This window comes from Ambystoma mexicanum, chromosome 6q (genome assembly GCF_040938575.1).
Source record: "Ambystoma mexicanum isolate Mex_15411 chromosome 6q, UKY_AmexF1_1, whole genome shotgun sequence".
Taxonomy (NCBI): domain Eukaryota; kingdom Metazoa; phylum Chordata; class Amphibia; order Caudata; family Ambystomatidae; genus Ambystoma; species Ambystoma mexicanum.
Genome location: NC_090937.1, coordinates 1,664,565,762 through 1,664,587,632, shown reverse-complemented (window position 1 = coordinate 1,664,587,632; position 21,871 = coordinate 1,664,565,762). Strand labels below are relative to the sequence as shown.

The 21,871-nt window shown below is 48.7% G+C and overlaps 1 protein-coding gene across 1 annotated transcript in view; it reads right to left on the bottom strand.

Moving 5' to 3' along the window:
- Nucleotides 1-21,871, bottom strand: part of HTRA2 (HtrA serine peptidase 2) — an 88,905-nt gene that overhangs the window by 15,648 nt on the left and 51,386 nt on the right. Inside the window, exons 6-7 of the mRNA XM_069632510.1 lie at nt 17,729-17,795; nt 16,989-17,084 (exon numbers count right to left, since the gene is read on the bottom strand). Of these exons, the coding sequence (XP_069488611.1) occupies nt 16,989-17,084; nt 17,729-17,795 (163 nt within the window). The remainder of the gene's footprint in view (nt 1-16,988; nt 17,085-17,728; nt 17,796-21,871) is intronic.

Here is a 21,871-nt window from a genome sequence, read left to right as displayed (position 1 = left end):
ACTTGACACCTGTTGTCTGCACTTAACCTTGCACTTGCCACCTGCTGGCCGTACCTTACCTATTGTTATTATTTCTTATCCCATGTGCTGCACTGTCCTCTCCCCCTTCCCCTTCCCATGCACGATCTGAATGACACCTGGCCTAGTAGGATAGTTGTCAGTCTCCCCTTGTCCCCCCCCCCCCCCTGCCTCGTCGTGCCATGAAACACCTGTGTATAGGCGCGTTATGAATGCCATATCATATCATTACTTTTGGGGAGAGACACAACCAAATCACAGGTGAGTAATATACCCTTACATCTACTTTCTGTTAGAATGGCGAGACAGTTTCTAAGGAAAGAAAGAGGTTAGATATACTTTTCAGAATAGTGAAACTCCCATTCAAGGGAAGTAAGCACTTTTGTAACTGTTCACTCTCAAGAGCTAGTTACCAACCAACTCTTTTACAAGTAAGTAAACTTTTAAACACTGGTTCTCTTTTCTAGGCAAAAGGCCCAATCCCATAGAATTATTTCCCGTATTCTTGGAGCATGAGTGTTCTCAGTGGCAGAAGGGGGGGTGGGGGGTCACTAGGGTCTAGGCAGTGTCAGGATAGGTTCTAAGTAGCAAAAGTCAGAGTTCCTTAGGAAGACTGTTCAAACTTATTTTTGGATGGCACACAGCTAAGTCAAGCTAAGTAAACCCCATATACTCTTTCTATAAACAGGTTAGTATTTTACTTTAGAGTTAGTTGAGGGTCACAGAAGACACCCTAGGAGGATTCCAGCAGTGGGACTGGGTGAACTGGACGAGAAGTCTCCCAATTAAAGAAAACACCCCAACAACTACACAGAAATCACAGAGACTTAAGGTAAGTAAATACCCAAGCCAAGATTTTGCAGCAGGACTTCTTCAAGATCTGCAGCCAAAAACCTGGTCACTGGATTCCTTGTTGTGACTGAAACCTTGGAAGGGACTTGCAGCAGGGATCAATGGGGAAGGCACTAGGCAAGGTTTTCCTCGCAGCTGAATGCGGCTCTGTGGATTTGGCGCCATTTACAGGGGCACAGAAGAAGGCAGAATATTGCTGGTTGGATTCTCGCTGTCATAAAGGTCCAGCACTATGGTGAGGGAACTTTTCAGACTCGATTTGTGTCTCTGGAGATGCAGCAAGATGCCCACGAAGTTTCCGCGAGATCCGGAATTCAGAAAGACCATGCACCGCACAATGCCTCGAGGTCCCAGGGTATTGGGGCATAGCAGTCCTGCAACGTCGCAGCATAGCGTGGGATGGCTCAAAATGCATGTTTTCTTGAGTCTAGTGGGTCTCACCAGGCTCTGGGTCGTCGTTCTCGGAGGAAGGGCTACAGCAGGCTCAAGTTATACAGTAGTCTCTCAGGTCGCTGGAAATCGTCTTAGCTGCTTTTCCTTCATCATCCTCTTCGGGTTCGGTTCCAGTGCTCGACTTGTCTTCTGCTTCCAGGTTCCAGGAGTATTTAACAGGAATCACAGCACAACTTCTGCATTCTCTCCCTGCATTTTACAACAAGATGCAGTCTATTTGTGCAATCAGGACAGCCAGCCCCCCACTGGGATCTGTCCCCATTCAGGCAAGAAGGAAGACAAAGGGCTGTGGAATTTTGGACTCCTCCCTCGCTTCCTGCCTTCACAGAAAGACTGGAGCCCGAGCGGGGAGTCTAGGGGACTCCCGCCAAAGATAAAAATCACACAGGAATTTCCCGCCCTGGGTGTCAGGGGAAGGAAGAAGGAAGGACAAGAAACACTAAAATGGCAAAAAAACAAGACAGGGGCCATTTTGGTAAAATGAGCACCCTTGGTTGCCTTTACTGCAGCTGTGAACATAGCCTGTGGTAAAGGTGCACAGAATTAGTAAAAGGTATCACTGTCACAAGCCATTGAAGGTAGGCTTGTCCCTGTAACAGAATGGTTACAGTTTTAATGTGAAAATGGATACATAAGGTGGGGTGTGCTGGTTTCACCAATTAAAATGTAAAAGGGATCCAAAGATCCCTTCTACCTTTGGGAACTGTAGTTCTTACAAGGTTTGCCAGAAAAAGTTAAAAGGGGGAGCCCCTAGGGCAACCCAGCAACAATAGGCACTTATTGCCAAAAAGTTGTCAATGAGGTTAACGTTAAAAAACACTATGGAGAGTCTCAAATGACACCCATAAAAAGAGTAAAACATTCTGTGAGTGTGGGAAAAGGTTCCCACTCAGGAGGTAGAAGGAAAAATAATCCACCAGTAAAGCAAAAAGTTCTGGGGTTCACACAGGTCAGGAAGATTTACCATTACTATGAAAATCTTACCGAACACCACCTCAAAGGGGAAAAAGAAACTGCTACCCCGATATGTCAGTCCTTATGTCGTGACTCGTATTATCAACCCTGTAACAGCCCAGCTCCAGATAGTCCCATCATGGAAAGTACATCCTGTGTTCCATGTCTATCTAGTAAAGCCTTGTTCAGAAAAGTTACAGCTACCTCAACGCACCCCTTCAGTAGTAGTGGATGCGATGGGATAGAAGAATACGAGGTCAACAAGATATTGGACTCTTGCTTAGTGAAACGTCAATTGTAGCATCTTTTGAACTGGAAAGGTGACGAGCCTGAGCATAGGACCAGAGTACTCGCAATCCATGTGCATGTTCCTAGACTAGTTACTCTATTCCACCGTCTTCACCCTGATCACCCCCATGGTATAGGGGTCTTGGGGAAAGGTACTGTCATGCAGCGACAATACTTCCTGTTCTGCAGAGAGACCGCCCCGTTTCTGTGGCGTCTCCAGCGGCGCCTGGGGTGTGATTGACGACGCCACCTGCAAATCACATCGCCCACATGATCAGCACATGCCGTCACGTTCACGCTAAAGCGACATAGCCACAAAATGGAAGCGCTTCGCAACCACTTATAGTTCCTGCCCGCGAGTAGCGTACTCCGTGCTTCTCCCTTCTTCAGGATTTTCTGAAAATCTGCTTCATGCCTGTAACCTTCTTTTGGATTCTTCTCGGCCGTTTTTGGCGTCTGGGACTTTCTGGATCCTCTGGCTGTTTTGAACCCCTGGCTTTGTCTTCTTGATCTGGTGTTAGATTACCCCTTGGAAGTGGAACTTGCCGACTCTTTCTTTGGTACGTGGATTGTGTTTGTTTTTCCTCGATTCCCCTGGATGCACCTTGCAAACTGTATTCTTTGTCCATATAGATTGCACCCTCGTGATGCATGGGTTGGGCCCATTCAAACTCTCCATTTCATTTTGCTTTTTGTTCTTTTCCCCCATTGTGGACTTCACTCAGAACTGCATCCATCAGTGTAGGATTTCCATTTCCTCATATCAGTCTCAAGGTAGGTCTGGGGACGCATTGAGTGGAGCTAGTGAACTTTGTTCAGGTAAATGAATCCAGTCTGTTATTGTCCTTGAAGCTTAAGGAGAACATCCTAGCGGTGTTACCCCCCTCCCTTTGACTATCCACGTGAATGATTCAGAGGGGCTGGAGAAGTCGGAAGGAAGGTCTGCCAGCCTCCTGGACATTCGAAACTGCGACAAAGCAATAAAGTCCTGTGTTTACGTGTTACAGGAGCCATGTCAATAAGCTCATCAACGGAAGGTTGGTAACGTACTTACTTCCTCCGATCTTGGGTAGGAGGTTCTGTCTGCTCGGTACCCTCGTGTGTGGATTCTTACTGATGGTTGAAATAGGGCTGCCCACCACCACTGACAACGCCAAGATGGGCAATCATGTTGGTGCTGCATTTCTTCAAGTTTCATATTGACTAATGTAGCAGCGGGAAAGGAATAAAGTTGTCTTTCTGGCTATCGTATCAAAAGGGCATTTCAGCATGCTGGGCTCCATGATCCTCGATGCAAAGCTTGGGCCTTTTGGGCTAAGGAAAAGTCGATTTGCAGACTGCAATCTGTCTTCCTTTAGTGCCTATCCATGCACTCCTGCGAGTGCTCTGCTTAAGCCTTAAGGTGTCGCTTCCCAAACTTTCAACGCACGAGTCATTGACTGCCATCATGTATATCCCCTCATCGGGAATAAACAGCACATTTTCTGACCCATACTCAAGAGCCCAGGTTGCGTACAACTTGTGTGACAGAATGGCATCCAAGAGGGTGTGCAATTTTTTATTTTTGCTATGTGAAAAGTCCCAGAAAGTGTGCTCTGCTAAACAGAACTCCCTTTCCAATGCTTCATGCTGGAAAGTATTGAAATGGTGTACTTTGCTGGGCCTGGTTAAGTGACATGCCAGCAGCTAGAGTGCGACTTACCCAGTCAGACTGCAGATACAGAGTAGCCTATACCTCCCTAAACAGTCAGCTGGAATGAAATTAAGTCCAACAGCCATGGGCTGCCTTTAAAAAGCACTGGAACCCATGTTCAGACTTAGCCAGATGTCTCAGGTGACTGGGCGTTGGTTAAAAAGAAACATGAGCCTGTATCTGATTAGATATGGTGTAATATGAAGAAATAAAGATGAATTGTCAAACTCCCATGTGATGTCTTTTATAATATCCCCTTGGTTACTATTGTGACCGGAAGATGCAGAGCCATTGGCGTATTTGTGTCTGGAACTGGGAGTGTCACCCTCAACAGATGGTTCTCGGCTGGGAACCTACGGGGGTCCAAAAGGGGTCTCTGCAACATAACGGGGAAGTCATACCATGAAGGGATTTACTGGTGTTCCTTTATCAGAAGCAGACAGGACGTGGATGAGTCCAGTGTAAGTGGAGGAGTGACATTATTTTGATAACCCCTACGTCCAGAGCCTTCCCTCCACCCCCAGGGGATTGTCCAAGACACCTCCCAGCAGGGGCTGTGGTAGAGCTAGGGGTAGGGAAATACATAGACCCATCACTGCATCAGTAAAGAGAGTAGGCAGCAACCCCTGCAGTCGGCGGCTAATCTCTCATCTGCCCAGGTGGAGGTTTACCACGGTCACATTTATTTAGTGCCATTTAGTCTACATGAATAGGCCTTAACGCCGTTTATTACATACAATCAATTCAATTAACATTTACAGTAAAATCAACATATAAAATCAAGAAAATAATTTACAATTACAATTTTGGAATGAAAGAGCACAGAGCAATACATAATCATCTTGAACAATAATCAGAGTGGCTATGCTCCCAAAGGGAGAGCCAAGGATGTCATTTACGACCATCAATACATTTACCAAAAGCAACGTTCCCGGGGGAATCACAGACCAACTGTCGTAGGGTCTCCACCGAGACAGAACCTCGGCTACAAATTCCATCACCCACCCCTTCAACCTTCCTGCAACATTTATTCTCCCTAGTCGGCAGCAAGTTTAACCAAAAGCGCAGCCGTGTTCTAGCAAAGGCCAAGAGGGATACAATAGAAGGGAGGCCCGAACAACCTAATTTTAATTCGGAATAGGTTCTGTAGGTTAGTGCTGATCCAGTCCTGGAGACAGATCTTTTTCCTAGCGGGCAAGTTACCATTTGCCGCCTCCTCCATACTAGTAGATAATGTATTCAGATAGATGTCACTTGACTGGATCAAAACACTCAATGGAGGACCGGGACCTGGCCATCTGCTATAAGATGGAATTTTTAGGCAGATTCTAAATCTTTCAGCATAACTTCAAGCCCGCATCTCAGCGGCGTCCAACAACACGGCCAAACTTTTCAAAGTCTATAAGGAGCTGGCCAACCCCATTACGTTCATATTCCATTGCACCCACCCAGGCCCTTTACGGTGCCCTGGCTGCACACTTTACAGCCAAACCGCAAGACATCCTCCCCTCTCACCTGCGCACCCACTCATGCACTAGCATCTCCTGGGCCCCCGTTACCACGCCCCCCCCCCCACACTCCTCCCTCTCCCCCATCACACCTGAGCAGGTTTCTAGACAAGTCCGGTCTATGAAAGCCTCCTCCAGACAGGTGGACACTTGCCCCCGCAAAACCATCAAGGACACCATTGACTCTCTAGCTCCAGCCTTGGCAGAACTTTGCAACCTCTCCCTCGCCAACTGGAGTTTTCCCCAATTCCCGCAAGCATTCTCTTGTGCAACCTCTGCTCAAAAAAACCCTCTGCAGACCCTTCTATTTTGGCTAACTATCACCCGATCTCCATCACTCCTTTCCTGAACAGACTCCTGGAGAATCTGGCGATCTCTCAGTGTACCCTCCACACTGAATCTGTTGGGTGTCTCCATGACCGTCTGCATGGCTTTAGAGCATCCAGAGGCATGGAAACTGCTCTTCTGAACACCCATAAAGACCTGCTCTCAAACCTTGACTCTAACTCTCCCTCTGTCCTCATTCTCCTTGACCTCTCCTCTGGTTTTGATACAGTAAATCACAACATCCTGATCACCAGTCTCTGGGATACTCTGGGCATCAAGGATCAGGCCATGGCGTGGCTTGCGTCCTCTCCCTCTCCGACCATCCTTCCCAGGTAGAACATAGGTCCTTTCTCTCCGCTATCACCCCCTCTACTTGTTGTGTCCCCCAGGGATCTAATCTATCCTTCTGGTTTTTTAATGTCTACATGGCCTCTGTGCCTTCACCTCCAACTTTCAGTGTTAGGTAGATGACACACAGCTCGCTTTCAGGCTACCCTCGGCTTCTTCCTCCTCCTTGCTGATCCCTGACTGTCCACAATTCAGTCCTGGTGTGCTGCTAACTTCTGCAGCTCTCCGGCGTTGGAATCACTCAACTGGCTCCCTGTGGCTGCAAAGATCAAGCTCAAGTCCCTCTACATAGTCCACAAGGCATTCTGGTGCTGGGGCCCTTACTATCTACAACGCTTTATACCCAAATACTCTCCTTCTAGAGCCCACCGCTCGGCCTCCTCCAACTCTCTGCAGGTGAACAGCTTCTCCAAATAGGCATTTGGGGTAGATCCTTAGCCTCTGCAAGTGCCTCCCTCTGGACAGCCTACCTACCTCTCTCCGCCTTGAGCCTGACCTACTTAAGTTGTGGAAACTCCTCAAGACCTACCTCTTCTCTTACTCCTTTATCCCTCTCCCCTGCTAACCTCCTTTTGCCTCACTTCTTTCCTTCCTCCTTCTCTTCCCCATCCTGCTCAGTTAGCTGACTGGTCACCTGGTGCACCTCCAGTGCCTCACAGGTCTCAGGCTCCCCCGCCAGTCCTGCACTTGCCTCTGGGCCTCTGCACTCTGCCTGCCACTACTGAAATAAGCTCCATCAGAGGGGCACCCACTCTGAACTTAACCCAGGCCCCTGCTGGACTGGGCGCACATGTTCTCCTTCCCCTCCCTCGCACTTCCTGTCTTGCGCACTTGCACGTTCCTTGCCCTTGAATGTTCCAAGACCTTGCAGTCTGTCCAGTCCTCCCTCTGTCTCCCCTCCCTAGCTTCGGCGTGCTTGAATTACTCATGCATAGGCGCATTGATGACCAACTACCAAGCAACCTGAAATGTGGCCAGGCCAGTGCTGTAGTTTATTTATCTGTATGCCCCCTCCCTTTTGCCCTCACTCCGTGTCAAGCACTTCGCTGGTATATATGCCCCTGACCTAGCATGCTAGCTATTGTAAATCATTCGGAATCTTCAAGGCCTAATAACGACGACTGTACCCTTTGGTTCCCTTCAGGCCTTGAAGCACGTCACTGGTGTATAAGCGCTCTACAAATAAACAATTCCAACTGTCTTTTCCCAGCCTTTTTTAGACTTTAACGAATTCAGGGCCAGTTCCGTTCGGATGATTGCTATGGGCAATGATTTTGGTAGCCCCAATGTGCTTTTCCAAAGCAACCCTTCCAAATTGTCAAAATCATATTCAGCCAGCTGGTAGTAAGTCTCACGCCCGTAGTAGATGGTAGGAACCACTTTTGCATCATAAAACCTATTTGTCGATGCAATGACCTCATTTGGCATAACATATGCTTAGTCTTTGCTATCACCTGCTCTAATGCAAGGGTCTTTCCTCTGGTCTCATATGTGTTAAGACCAATTTTTGGAGGAATTTAGAATCCTTCCGTTAGCCACATTTCTGTGGCATGCATGGAACACCAAGATGTTAGATTTCGTGGTATTAATAATAATGCCTTTTTTATCGCCATAGGGGCTAAAAGCCTTCATATTACACATGTCATTGTTAGTCCACTGCTCACACCATCCAGTAACCCTTCATATGTGTATTGAAAGACATGTACCAGATATAACCCATCACTATACAATACATTTGAATAGATGCCTCACTCTTAATGTGCATGTTCAAATACGTCTGACCAAACCACTCAATGAACAAATCACTCAGAAATGAACAATCAGTGAATTCTTCTCACACTCATAAAAAGCTACTCTTTTAATTATAAGAAATAAGTAATAAAGAAATATTTCTACCATTATGGTCACTATGCACAACACACTCAGAATACAAGAGGATATCATTGTCCGTGCTTCTACCATTAATCAAAACTAAGACTGATCTACTTTCTCCAAGAGAGGATAGTCCCCTTAAAAACCAACTAGCTCCCTCACCAGGTCGTCCTAGGTGACCTCACATATCCTGCTCAGCAATCTTCGTAGAAGCTCCCGCCTCAATCAATACCTTCCTTAATGTGATATCAAGGAAGGGTAAAATGCCTCTCATACTCAATACCTGTAGAGGGTAGGGAGATGAGAGCTGGAAAAAGACGCGATACGTGAAGTAGTTTACACAATCCAAGAACAAATGCCAAAAAATGTCAAAAACGATTGATAGACATCAACATGGTGTTTTCATCAAAAAGCATAAATATAGGAAAACATGCTTTACAAACAGTATGTCAATTGGGATTAACCATGGTGAAAACATCAGCCAATCAGAATTGAGGTTGTGAGTTGCCTTGCCTTGGGTGCTAAAGAAAACATTATTCCCCATCCTGCTCAAAAGTCAATAGACAGAGGGACTCAAAATGTCTCAAAACAGCCAAAATTCCAATATAGGAGCTCCAGAATCCAGCAAGGAAAAAAAGGAGTGACTTGACCTCCACCCTTCTGGGAGGCCTCTGCTTCTCCTTCCTCCAGCCATTCTTCTGTCCCCTCGTCTGTCTTCCTGCCAGCCCATCCGCCAAACAACTGCAGGCAGTGCTTAAAACCAGTCTTATTTATACTATCTAAGCTCTCACTGGTAACGCCTAAAACAGCCAAAAGATGTCTAAACAAGGGGAGAAGGAGCCTTGCTCTGTAGCAGCAGTATCACGTGTCAACCAAGCAAGGTCTGCTTAGCACATCTAGCAACCTAAGGTTTCTCAACAACTTAAAAGTTGTTCAGGAATGATGTCTGTCATTTTTCTGTGGTCATGTAGTTCTTTTCTCACCGCTATCTCTTGTTTACTATTTATCAGAACACTTGGCGCTCATCCCAGAAAAGCCTGGAGAGCAGGAAACTTTAAATTAAATAGAAGACTGCAGCGTTCTGACTTCAAGCTTATTGGTGCTCATCCCAAAGTCTCGCATAAAAAGACTGATTTAATATAACATTGCTAAAACAAATCTTGCAGGTTGCATTTTACTTTATATGAAAGCATTTGCATTAAGGCTGGGTGTGTGGCTCAAATATGCTGCTTTAACTAATGTTACAAGTCAAGACCACCTACACACTGTAGAAGGGGCCAGCCATCTTTAATATGCCCATGCCCCACTCCGGGACAACACCCCCCATAACTTCCTGCAAGAAGGAACTCTGGGCGATGACAGTAAAATGAATAACTCTCGTTACACAAGTTAGAATCAACCTCTTACAGAAGGCTTTTCTTTTTTTTAAAACTTGTATTTAAATGGCAGGCGGTCAAGACAGGTACAGTATTAATTTCACAGAGATATATAAAAGCGGCACGAACACAGTTAGGCATCATGTCATACAATATCTTCGATCAGTGCAACCGGGGGGGGGAAGAGGGCCAGTAGCCCGCAGGACCATACGGAACTCAGTGTCTACGGTGCGTCAGGCGGACCCGGTGGGGGGGGGGGTGTGGAGCTCCACTCCACTTCGTCTGTGTTGTTTAAATAGCTGCAGAACTCAGTCCACACATTCTTGGGGCGGGATGTCATAGGGAGGGAACCGATGGGGGGGGGGGGGAGGAGGGTGAGCGGCGCTTCCAGCATTGTAATATACATCTTTTGGCGACAATGGCACTCATATTTAGAAATGTTGACATTTTTTTAGTATCCCCCGTCAGTCCATATTCCGAACAGAGCTAGTGGATCAGGCTCCACTGGGGATCCAATGATCTCTGATAGCGCTTTCGTCACTTTTGTCACTTTCATCCAGAACTCGCTCAGCGCAGCACAGGACCAAAACATATGTATGTGATCTGCCTCTTCAGACTTACACTTTGGGCAAGTTCGTGTCGAGGTGTGTGTGAATTTCACTACTCTGCGCGGTGTGTAGTAAAGTCTGTTGAGGTGTTTATATTGTATGCACCGGAATCTGGCGTTAAGTGAGACTTTGCGCGTATGTGTGCACATTTTTCCCCACACCCCATCGGTGATTTCCAGTTCCAAGTCCCTAGCCCATGCTGCTCGTGGGTTGACGGATTCATCCAATGATTTTCCCTTCTGCATTTTATACAGAAATGATACTATACCTCTACTGCATGCAGAATTTGCTATGTACTGGAGTTTGGGTGTGTCTGGGGGCTCGTCTGGATAGGAGGGCCACATTTTGCGGACTGCTGCTCTTAGCCTGAAGTATTGCAGTAGCTCCATCGCCGAGTTAGAGTGTTCAGGACGCCAGGTCTGGGGGGTGATGAAATTACCGTCTGGGTATAAAGCTGTCAGCGCTCGATAGCCCAGGTTCTCCCAATGTCGCAGGATATGTTGGTTGTGTGTGTGGGAGAGTCCAGGAAAGTGCCAAATGGGGAGCCACTTGTAGTATGGTTATTGCTCATGTTGCGGTTCCAACATGCTGCTCCAGGCCCTGATCGTCATGGCTATAGGGTCTGCAGGGGCGTCCGTTTTCAACATTTGGTGTAATATTAGGGTCATGACGTTGCTCCCATCACCCGCCAGTTTCTCAAGTTTGACGTGTGGGGGTGGATCCAAATGTGCGTACCAGTGGGTAGCATGTTGGGCCTGTGCCGCGATCCAGTACAGTGTTAACTCTGGGGCTGTGAAACCCCCTTTCTCATAGGGTAGGGTCATGTGTTGCCCCTTCTTGCAGACCGCCCCGGAGTGCCAAAGGAACTGGGCGCACGCCGTATGGAGCCTCTTGAAATATTGCTTCTCGGGCCATACTGGTACGTTAGCAAAGATGTAGAGGAGCTTGGGGACCTCTATCATTTTTATTAGGGACAATCTACCTGCAAGTGACAGTGGGAGGTTGCGCCATCTAATCATTTTGGAGTCTATGAGCTGTGCTGTGGTCTCGTAGTTATCCGCCAGCAGGGAGGGTTTGGTAAGTGACACTTGGACCCCTACGTACCCGATACCCGGGAATATTTCCGACTTGGAATAGTTGATGGTGATCCAGAGTACGTGCCTATCTTTGTGATATCGCGGATGATTGGGTCTAGGTGCGTGGAAGGGTTTCTGACATATAATAGTATGTCATCAACATACAGAGAGATGATTACTGGCGTGTCCTGTAGGCGAATGCCCTTGTGAATGTGTCGGTCTCTGATGTGGTCCGCCATGGGTTCGATAGCGAGAGCAAAAAGGATGGGGGAGAACGGAAATCCCTGCCGGGTGCCTCTGTGTAACGCAAAGGGAGCAGACAGAAGAGAGTTAACTAGCACCCTGGCCATCGGTCCTGTATAAAGCAGTTTTATGTAGGAGATCATGTTAGGTCCCACCCCCACTTAGCCCAGCACGGCCCATAAGTATTGCCATGAGACCATCTAATGTGACCGTCACTGCATCCGCTTCCGAGTCAATTCTGGACATTACATTGAAAAGCCTGTGGATATCAAGTGCGGTAGAGCGGCCCGGGAAAAATCTGCTTTGGTCAGCGTGGACCAGATGGGGCATGAACGGGAGGAACCTATTTGCTATTATTTTGGCAAATATTTTCATGTCTGTGTTGATAAGGGACAAAGGCCTATAGGAGCCACATCATCAGGGGGTTTCCCCAGTTTGGGAAGGACGGTTATTAGGGCTTCCCTTAAGGAGGGAGGGAGGGTGGCTATCCAGAGTTATTCAGTCCAGACCCCGTACAGTATGGGAGCCAATATGGCCACGTGTTCCTGATAAAACTCAGATGTGAGCCCATTGGGGCCAGGGGCATTGATCTTTGGGAGATCTGAAATTGCCTGAACTATCTCCTCTAGGGTGAACGGGGCATCAAGTTGTTCGCTGGTGCTGTAGGAGATGAGGGACATATGAATACTGTCTAGCAGCACGTCCAGGTCATGGGCTGTGTGTTCCCTCTGGGGGCCATAAAGGTTGGCGTAAAAGGTTGCAAAAGTGTCAATGATGGCCTGGTCCGACCAGTGCCGTGAGTCTTGCCCATCTAAAATTGAATCTATTCGGGACCTCCCTCCCTCAGTGCGCACCAATTTAGCCAGGGTTCTTCCAAGTCCGTCACCCTCTCCATACTTTCTTGCGGCAACAGGTCGAGCCTAGTATCGCACCTCACCAAGGTCTCACGACTCATAGTTCTAGTTCTGATCTGATCCTGGCAAGGGTTGCCGGCGCAGGGGCGGAGGCGTATTCTTGTTCTAAAGTTTTAAGCTTAGTTTCGGAGTTGTTTAGGGCCTGCCTTATAGCTTTGAGAACCCCCACCTCCCTAGAAAAGCACATCCCCCTGATGTATACTTTAAATGCCTCCCAACGGGTCCCCTCAGGCGTATCATGTATGTTGTTGTTCTCGAAGAAGGTGTTTATATCCGCTAGGATCTCGGCTTTGAAGACAATATCTACTAAAGCTTCAGATTTAAAGCACCAGGCAGGGCGGGAGGATGAGGTAATTCCCAGTTGGATCTGCATCAGTACCGGGGAGTGGTCAGAGAGCGTGCGTGCAAGAATGTTGATATCCGTCACCCTCCCCACCCGGCATCCTGGCAGCAGGAACATATCTATTCTTGAGGAGCTATCATGTACTGTTGAGTAGAAAGTATTGTCTCTCTCTTGGGGGTGGAGCGTTCTCTATATGTCGTGCAGTTTTAGGGACTTCATGAGTGTGTTGAGTTGTTTGGCGGCTCGGGACGTGGTTCTGCGGGTAGTGGTCGTTCTGTCCAGGACATTGTCAAGTATAAGATTCATGTCACCACCCCATATAATTGGGGCTGCCACATATCTCATAAGGATGGTGATCACTGCATCTATGAATTCCGGGGAGTCAGTGTTTGGGCCGTATGAATTTATGAGCAAGCATTCCTCGTTGGCCAGGGTGCAGTGGAGGATCACATACCTGCCCTCCATATCGATGTGGGAGGTATGGAGTGTGAGTTTTACAGATTTGTGGATCAGAGTTAGAACTCCCCTGGATTGGGTGGAATACTGGGTATAAAATCTGTTGGGGCCCCAGGACAGTGCTAGGTTTGCTAATAGGAGTTTCAGAGCATGTGTCTCCTGTAGTAGGAGTACCTGGACTCCGTGTCTTTGAGCATATGCTACGATTCTGTGAGACTTTGTGAAATTTGTCAGCCCCCGAACGTTCCAAGTCATAATTTTAATAGCCATGCTAATAGTTCATGGAACATCCCGGTTGAAGGATCTATCTCAGATCACCACCATGTGTGCTGTTGCGGTGTGCTCATTCCTGTCTACCAAACCAGCCCTCTCCCTCCTGCCGTTTTTTGCGTAACATTCCCAACATTCACCCCCCCCACCCTCACCGCCCGGTCTAGGCTGGCGGTGTGATCGTTCCAACCCCTGAACTGACCAACTGCATGCTGACCCCAACTTGGCAGCGCTCGGTAGGCACCACCCAAAACAGAAAAGTCAGGGTGCCATGTCCAATCTGGCCGTTCCAACCCAATTGCCCAACAGGGGCGAAACTGAGAACCAAACAAGAGAACCAGTATTGCAATAGCAATGGGGGTCGCCACTGCCGTGAACCCAATCAAGCAAGTAATGCGGTGCGAAAAAAGCGCCCCCAGGCCAGCATCAGTGTTTTAGTGCACTGTGTTGCAGTGGAAGGATAGTGAAGGATGGTAGTAAGCAAGGAAAGATGTGGTCGACCTTGTATGTTGGTGGTATAGGCGACCTCAATCGTTGTTCATCAGCTCGTTATCAGGTGCTTCCAATGGGATCTGTGATTCGATGAATTTGACTGCTTTATCCGGAACCGTGAAAAAGTAGAGCTTATTATGGTAGGTGAATTTCAGGCACGCCGGGAATAACATTGCGTATTCGATGTTCCTTTCACAAAGCATTTTCTTCACCCCATTAAATTGTCTGCGCTACGCCTGGACCCCCACCGGGAAGTCCAGGAAAATTCTAATTATTTGCGAGTCCATTCTCAGTTCGCCCTTCTCACGTGCAAGGCGCAATATATGGTCTCTGTGCCTATAGCTGAGGACTTTCACTATTATTGGCCTGGGGAAATCACCTAGCTTGGGGCGAGGAGTGAGTGAGCGATGGGCCCGCTCGATTGTGAAGAATGGTGAAAGCAGAGGGTCGCCAAGGAGGTCTTTGAGGAGGGATTCGACCGCCAGCTCCATGCGGCCCTTGAGTGCAGACTCCAGAACCCCCACCATGCGGATATTGTTTCTGCGTGATCTCGATTTGAAATCGTCGCACTTGGCTTTGACGCTCTTCGTGTCGCGCACCAACACTGACACAGTATTTTGGAGGGTGAGTATGCAGTCCTCGTTTGCCCCTATTCTGGATTCGGCCTCGGTGATCCTGGTGCCATGCTGGTCCAGCTTCGACCTAAGTGAGGCAACATTAGCGTTTATATCATCTAACTTCTCGTGGAAGGAGGCGAAGTTCTTTGCCATGGACTCCATCCTTGTTGTCAGGTCAGTTTGAGGGGGGGGTCCAGCGGGGTCCCCGCGTCGGCATCTTTCGAGGGGGTGGCGCTCTGGTCCACCCTGAGCGCTGGCTTGGTAAACTTGTCCATGGTCCCCGTCTGCTACGCAGTGCTTGTTTGGCATCCCAAGAGCAGGTGGTATTGATGGGAGATAGAGGAAGGTGTCACTTGAGCAGTTCTGGGGGAGGTCTGGTAGGCCCAGGGGACAACAGCGCCAGGTGGTATGGGGGGTAGACACAGTCTAGGCGAAAATGGGCGCCGACGGGGATCCTCGCCGGGATTACCCTCACTGTGGTCTGATAGGGGGGCCAAGCGGGAGCTGGCAGGTCAGGGGCAGGGCACTGTGTCCGTCCCTCTGGGTCAGCTGGAGAGCACTGGGCCCAAGCGTAGCAGAAGTGGGGCTCCAAGGTTAGACGATCTCATGGGGAGGGCAGAGTTGGCCTCAAGTTCAAAGTACGCTCAAGTGTGGGCACGTTAGGTGAGGTGCAAGGGGGGAATCGCCCCGTTGGCCCTGCCTAGAGGGTATGGTGTGCTCCGTGTCGGGGGGGATGGGCCGTGGCTTAGGATCGAGGCCCCCACTGGCCGGTAATGATACTTTAGAAGCACCGATAGGTGCGCGCACTTTATATGGAGCAGCGTTGGGGGAGAAGCTAGGGGGGAAGCCCTCTTCCAACAATGTGGTCGTTGCACGCTAAGAGGTATCTGCCAGCCGGCCCAGTATAGCTTTGGCCGCCCGGTAGAGGATACAGGCTGTTGTGTGGCAGGGCGAGTCCTGGATGTCAGACAGTGGGGCCACTTCACACGCCGGAGGGGTATGATCCTAATGTAACAACAGTAGTCGAGCGTGGGAGCTGGGGGCTGTGTGTTCCGGTAATGTGATTAAAGCAACTGTAGTGCCGCAGCCCCCCAGCTCCTCACCTCTGGCCACAGCAGTCCTGGTGGCGCACGATACGGGCCCCGCAGTGGATGGAGCGGCCTCGGCACTTGCATCCGCACGGCGCGAGCACAGCCACTGGTCTTCAGCTGCCCGGAGTGTTGGGCCCAGCCTGCAGGCACACGGGGGGGGGTAGAGGGGGGCGCAGGTGGCCGGCACTGGGCGGAGGTCTCCCACAGCACACCACGGGGCGAATCGCGTATCAATCCTCTGCCGGGGAGGGGACGCAGCTCGGCAGCCTGCAGCGGCCACAGGTGCAGGGGCTGTTGGGTGGATTCTCAGCTGGCACCGCCACTGGGTCCTTCGCGGAGGGGCTGGAGAGCCATGTAGGCAGGCGGGCGTGCCTCAGGCGCCAGGAGCGAGGGCAGAGCGCAGGTCGGGGAAGGCCTCTCACGGCCCTCCCGGCGCAGAAGTCCGGGCGCCACAACTCGGCCTCCGAGGTCCGATTCCTTTCAAAATTAGGCGTGGGTTTAGCTCAAGGACTGCTCTGCACTTGGCAAGTGTATTCGATACAGGGTATGATGTATCGCCGCCGATGGAGTATGATGAGAAGTTGCTGGGCACGGAGCTCTTCAACTAGGCAGCCATTTTGTAGTCTGCTCAACAACGCCCCCACAGAAGCCTTTTCAACAGACCAACCGAAGGTGCTACATAAGGGGGTTAGACCATCTCCCCTCTAAATTGAATTATCTTTGAGGCCATTTTGGGGAGTCATCATTGAGGCCACCTTTATGAAGCATCTTTGTCCAACTTGAAGATGTCACTACAGCTTTGTTCGGATGCCTACCAATTGGGTGAAGACAAGCATCTCCACAAGGAAGTGCAGACTCTCTAACAGCTTCTAGGGAAACTTTAAAGTGACCTGCTGGACATTGCCACCCAGGAATCCGCCTACTGAGTTGGCAACCCTGCAAGTGTCCCTACCAACCTTCTGGCTGGAAAGTCCGGGGATGGAGTACTTTCCAGGAAACTAGCGGAAGGTCTTATAGCACTGCAAGAACAAACACCTTTTGGTCACTAACTTCGAGCCACTCCATTCCATTGAGTCTGGGAAAGGCTGGAAGTTTTCAGCCAGGGCTGTAAGGAATTTAATCAGCAAACAAGCTCCCCTCACCAAACGAAAAACATTTTACAAGGAAGAAGTGGAGTCGGATGACTTACTGATGGGCGGGAGAGCCGATGATCACTTTGTGGATAAGGACTCCATAGGTCACGTCGGGAAAGGATGGATCACGAAGCCGCAGCTCAGCTAAAATACTACAAAGAGAGACATTGAAGTAAGTGTCAACTCAGGAACACCACAAGCAAACCAGAGGGCGTTGGATAGTAAAAGCTCCCTGTATGTGAACTTCATGCCACGGTAGGCATGCAACACTATACTATTTACCAAAGCAAACCATTATTCAGCCACTTTTTGTGTCTGTTAACACATCTATAGGATGCTGTGACAAGGTCCCCAGGGTAAAGAATAGTGGGAGGGATAACACTCCCTAGGAACACATACAGTAGGAACGGATAAGGCAGATCTGCAAAGATATCAGGAAAGGCAAGGAGCAGTCCTAGAGATCACAGTTGTGAGTAGGCCTGCTAGACACCCAAAGACAGTCTTACAAGGCTCTATCACAGTGAAAACAGCATAGTAAATGAGAGAGAAATGTGACGGGGTGAGGCAGTGAAAGCCTCAAATGCCTGTTAGGTAAGCTGGGACTCCAGGGGTGTGAAATGCACCATCACTAGCCCCTGCCGGTACAAAAACCTATCAGATCTGCTGAACATGCTCCCATAACCCCTGGGATAATCCAACCCCCCTCCCCCTGTTATGTTTCAGTTCATAGCCCAAAAGAAGCAGCACATCTCCAAACGTATCAATAGCAATCTTCCCAACAACCAGATCGCCTTACCTGGGGGTCAGGGTCAGCATCATCACCCCAATATAACGCCGCTTCGCTGAAGGGCCAAACCAAGAACCTGAGAGAAAGGGGAGAATACAGCATTACAGGAATAGCTATGTCAGATAAAAACTAAGAGTCGCCTTGATTATCACATGCCCTGCTTTCTGCAAAATACCAGATGCCACCAAGGTCTTCAGCTCAGTCTTTTCACTTGCATGATTGCCCTTTGCATGTTTAAAAGGGCCCCCGATTTGTCTACGAGCACCCTCCTGCAGGGCAACACAGCAAACCTTCCCTGTACCTGGTCTCTGAACCTCTTTCTAGAAGCATCCCTGCTGGACCTTCTGCGTGTATCCACAAAGGATTTGAATGTCCAGCATATGGCCTCACCTTTGATCCTTCCCAACTGTACTTGCATCAGTCCGTGCATCTCTCTTCAGACGAGAGGTCTGTCAGTATCTCTGCTCTTGACTGTCTCTGATGTAGCATTGTGCTTTACAAGATGTGGTCTGGAGAAGGGAACACATTACTCCAACTTGACAGGTGGCCCGATCTCCCTTTTTTCTAATAGCAATACCTCTTCCTGTGAACGCACCACAATGCCTTGTCACACTTACAACAGGAAGATCATTAGGAAATGTTCACGGCCCACCTCACTTTTATTTTATTTATCGTCACCTACATGAATATATAAAAGACTGGTCTGCCCTTATCTTCCATGTTTGGGAATTCCGGGAAGTGCTATGCTATTAGAACTTCTGTGCGCTGTGAGGCAAGGTGCATCCTGGAATGCATAGAGGCGTGGAGGCTTCTGCAAAGTGTATTCTGGAAAATGTAGTTCTGCTAGGCCTCTGCACTGAGGGAACGATGATCCATCTGGTCATGCGGTGGTGAAACCCACCAGATGATAGGAGTATCTGGGACTATGAGGCCGTACCTATCCTACACATCTGCATTTGCCATAGGAGATCTACCCGACAATTTGATGGCTGGAGGTGGACATAGGTTGGCTGCAGATTGGCATATGTAAAAAAGGTAGGCATGTGACTGGACCCCTGGGCATGTAGTGGCAGAAAGGTGCAAGGCTCGAAGTAGCATTAAATAAAGGCACACATTTCTGTCAATGCTTCTTTCCACAGTGCTTCCTGCCAGTCCTGTTGCTCTACAGCACTGAAAACAGGGGCTCCTTTCGCAAACTGAAGATGCTGATCTCAATCTTGTAAAGATGAAATGCTAAGTATAGAATAGTAGATTGCTCCAAAACCCCATTGCAGTCAATTATGCCTACTTGTGCGAACTCCAGTTTGCCACCAACATGCTCACTTCTCTGTTACGTCGGCATTGTAGAGCTTCTAGTTTAAACCAGTTTACACTACATTTTGGTTTTACAGTTTTTACACACAAATAGGTAGTTGGGTTGCTATTAGGCACACAGAAGGTGGGGGGTTTGAGTGAGGGTTCGCGGGGGGCGGATGCCCCCGCATTTTACTGTAAAAATAAATGCTGCAAAATAGGATTCAATGCAGTCGCCAGTGAAGTAATGGGGTTTGTGTGCTTTCACAGCACGCTGTAGTCAGGAGGTATGTTTATTGGTGAATTTATTCCCTGACTGCGAGCGAACAGGTAAGATCAATGGACAGAGTACTGGAGCATCCATCCTTGCCAGCTCGTCTCCTATAACGGACATTCTCAGAACTATAGAACCTGGCCACCCAACACACGCCAGCATTCCACATCACACACCAAAGCCCATTACAACACTTCTCCGCCCCGAAAATCAAAAAAGGGAAGGATTCACATCTCACATACCAACTCTCAGATAACTTACGTGTGGCCAGCACGCAAACCAATACAGACTCTCACAAAACTCCCAACACCAAAGACAGTGGAGTCATCCAATGCACTCCACACCTGCGGAAACAACCGGAACTAGGAAAAATCCATGGCGATAAGACACTGACCACGAAGCAATCACACCAATACCACCAAATGGCCACACCCACTTAGGTGGAAACATGAATAGCTAGCACGGCCTGAACACCTAAAACGAACACGCTCCAGCAAAGAAGAAAATTGTAACATGCCCTGAATGTAAACAGGTTACCACCCACACACAAACCCCAGCAAACTAATATTGGAATTGATACAGAAAATAAATCACACACTGAATGAAACCCAAACTCCAATTCCCAACTGGGATCACATCCTAAAACAGTCTAAATCCGAAGTGTTAGTTGACCAGGACACTGCACCCCCCCCCCCCCGCTCCATCCCCCCCTCTTCAAACTAAACATTATTGTGCAAAAAGGAATTCTGAGATATGGCAATCCTAATGGCACCCAAACACACTGCCATTACTGCAGCACAGTGATCTGGCGGTTGAAACACTAAAAGACAACCAATGTAGACCATGAAGAGCAAGAATCCAGACACGAATGGTCTGTGGTTTACAATTTATAGTAAATCAATCAACATGACTAAATATCCTTCCAGATCCTAAATGTCCATTTCATACAATGACCGATTAGACCTAAATATCCTTCCATATCCTACGAGTCCATTTCCTACAATGACTGATTAGACCGCACACGCCAATGTTTCGCCCAACCGGGCTTTGTCTAGTAGACTCAATCCTAGTTACACATACAGTAGACATTTTCTACAGAAACCACATTCCTAATTCCCCATGTACAATTTATCTGCATAAATCCTAATACTGAATTAATTGCCCTAAATTCATAGTCTTTAGAAATAGTTATCCAGCTAGGATGCCTTAACATATCCTCAAATTGCTGCTCGGGTTTTAAATAGTTTTCACCCTTGTTCTATCATGTGGTCTGTTTGTTCTTCCAAAGCATTTCAATGCGTATTAATTCAAATATTTCATGATGCGCATGGTACATTATGTCCCCTGATTAGGATTGCTTAAATGGCACATGAAACTATTTCATCAGATTACAATCACCCATTGCGGCAGCGTCTGGATTGCAATCACCCATAATATTCAAATCGTTACGCATTGACTTGCTTTGGACGCACAAACCGACCACAGGCATGGCCCCTTCCAGAGCCCAGGACACCTGCAATGGCTCGAATCCGCTCCAGAAGACCAGTCACTGTTGCGCTGCCCGCCCAGGCAACATTTACTGGGCGCAGTTTATACTCGGCACCTCCAGGCTTGCAGACACTGGGTCCATCCTAGGCCACTGCTCCAAAGGCAATACAGGCTCCATGTCCGCACCAAGAAGAGAGCCTATATCCAAGCCTGCGTCTCGGCAGCATCTAATAACTTGCCCAAACTCTTTAAAATCTGCAAGGAGCTGGCCAATCCTGCCGCAGTCTCTACCTCTCCTGTCCACTCCCAGGCCTTCTGCACAGCCCTGGCTTCTCATTTCATCTCTAAAACTCCGGACATCCTGTCCTCTCTCTATTCCACTCCCCCTACTCCCTGCTCTTCCTCTGGCCCTTCTTCGCTGCCTTTCCCCTGTTCTCCTCAAACGAGGTTTCTAGACAAGCTTGATCTATGAAAGTCTCGTCAAAACTGGTTCACCCCTGTTCCTTCAAAACCACGAAGGACCACATCAACACCCTGGCTCCTGCTCTGGCTGATTTCTGCAGCCACCCCTTTGCCACTGGAGTCTGCCCCTCCCCGCTGAAACACTCCCTTGTTCACCCTCTTCTTAAGAAATCCTCTGCCACCCTTCCTGCCAGGCTAACTATTGCCCAATCTCCATCGCTCCTTTCCTGGGCAAACTCCTAAAAAGCTGGCAACCTCCCAGCGTAATCTTCACACTGAATCTGTTGGTTGTCTCCATGACCATCAGTCTGGCTTCAGAGCTGCCAGAAGCACGGAAACTGCTCTCCTGAACATTCGTGAAGACCTGCTCTCCAACCTCTATTCCAACACCCCCTGTGTCATCATCTTACTTGATCTTTGCTCTGCCTTTCACATGGTCAACCATGCCATCCTGCTCAACCGTCTCTGTGATAATCTGGGTATCACTGATCAGGCCCTGGCTTGGCCGACCTCTCCTCTCCAATCAACCCTCCTAGGTCCAACTTGGGTCCTTCCTCTTCTCTAGCTCCATCTGTGGTGTTCCCCAGGGGTCTAACTTCTCTCCCTGGCTATTCAATATCTAGCAATTCTTGCCC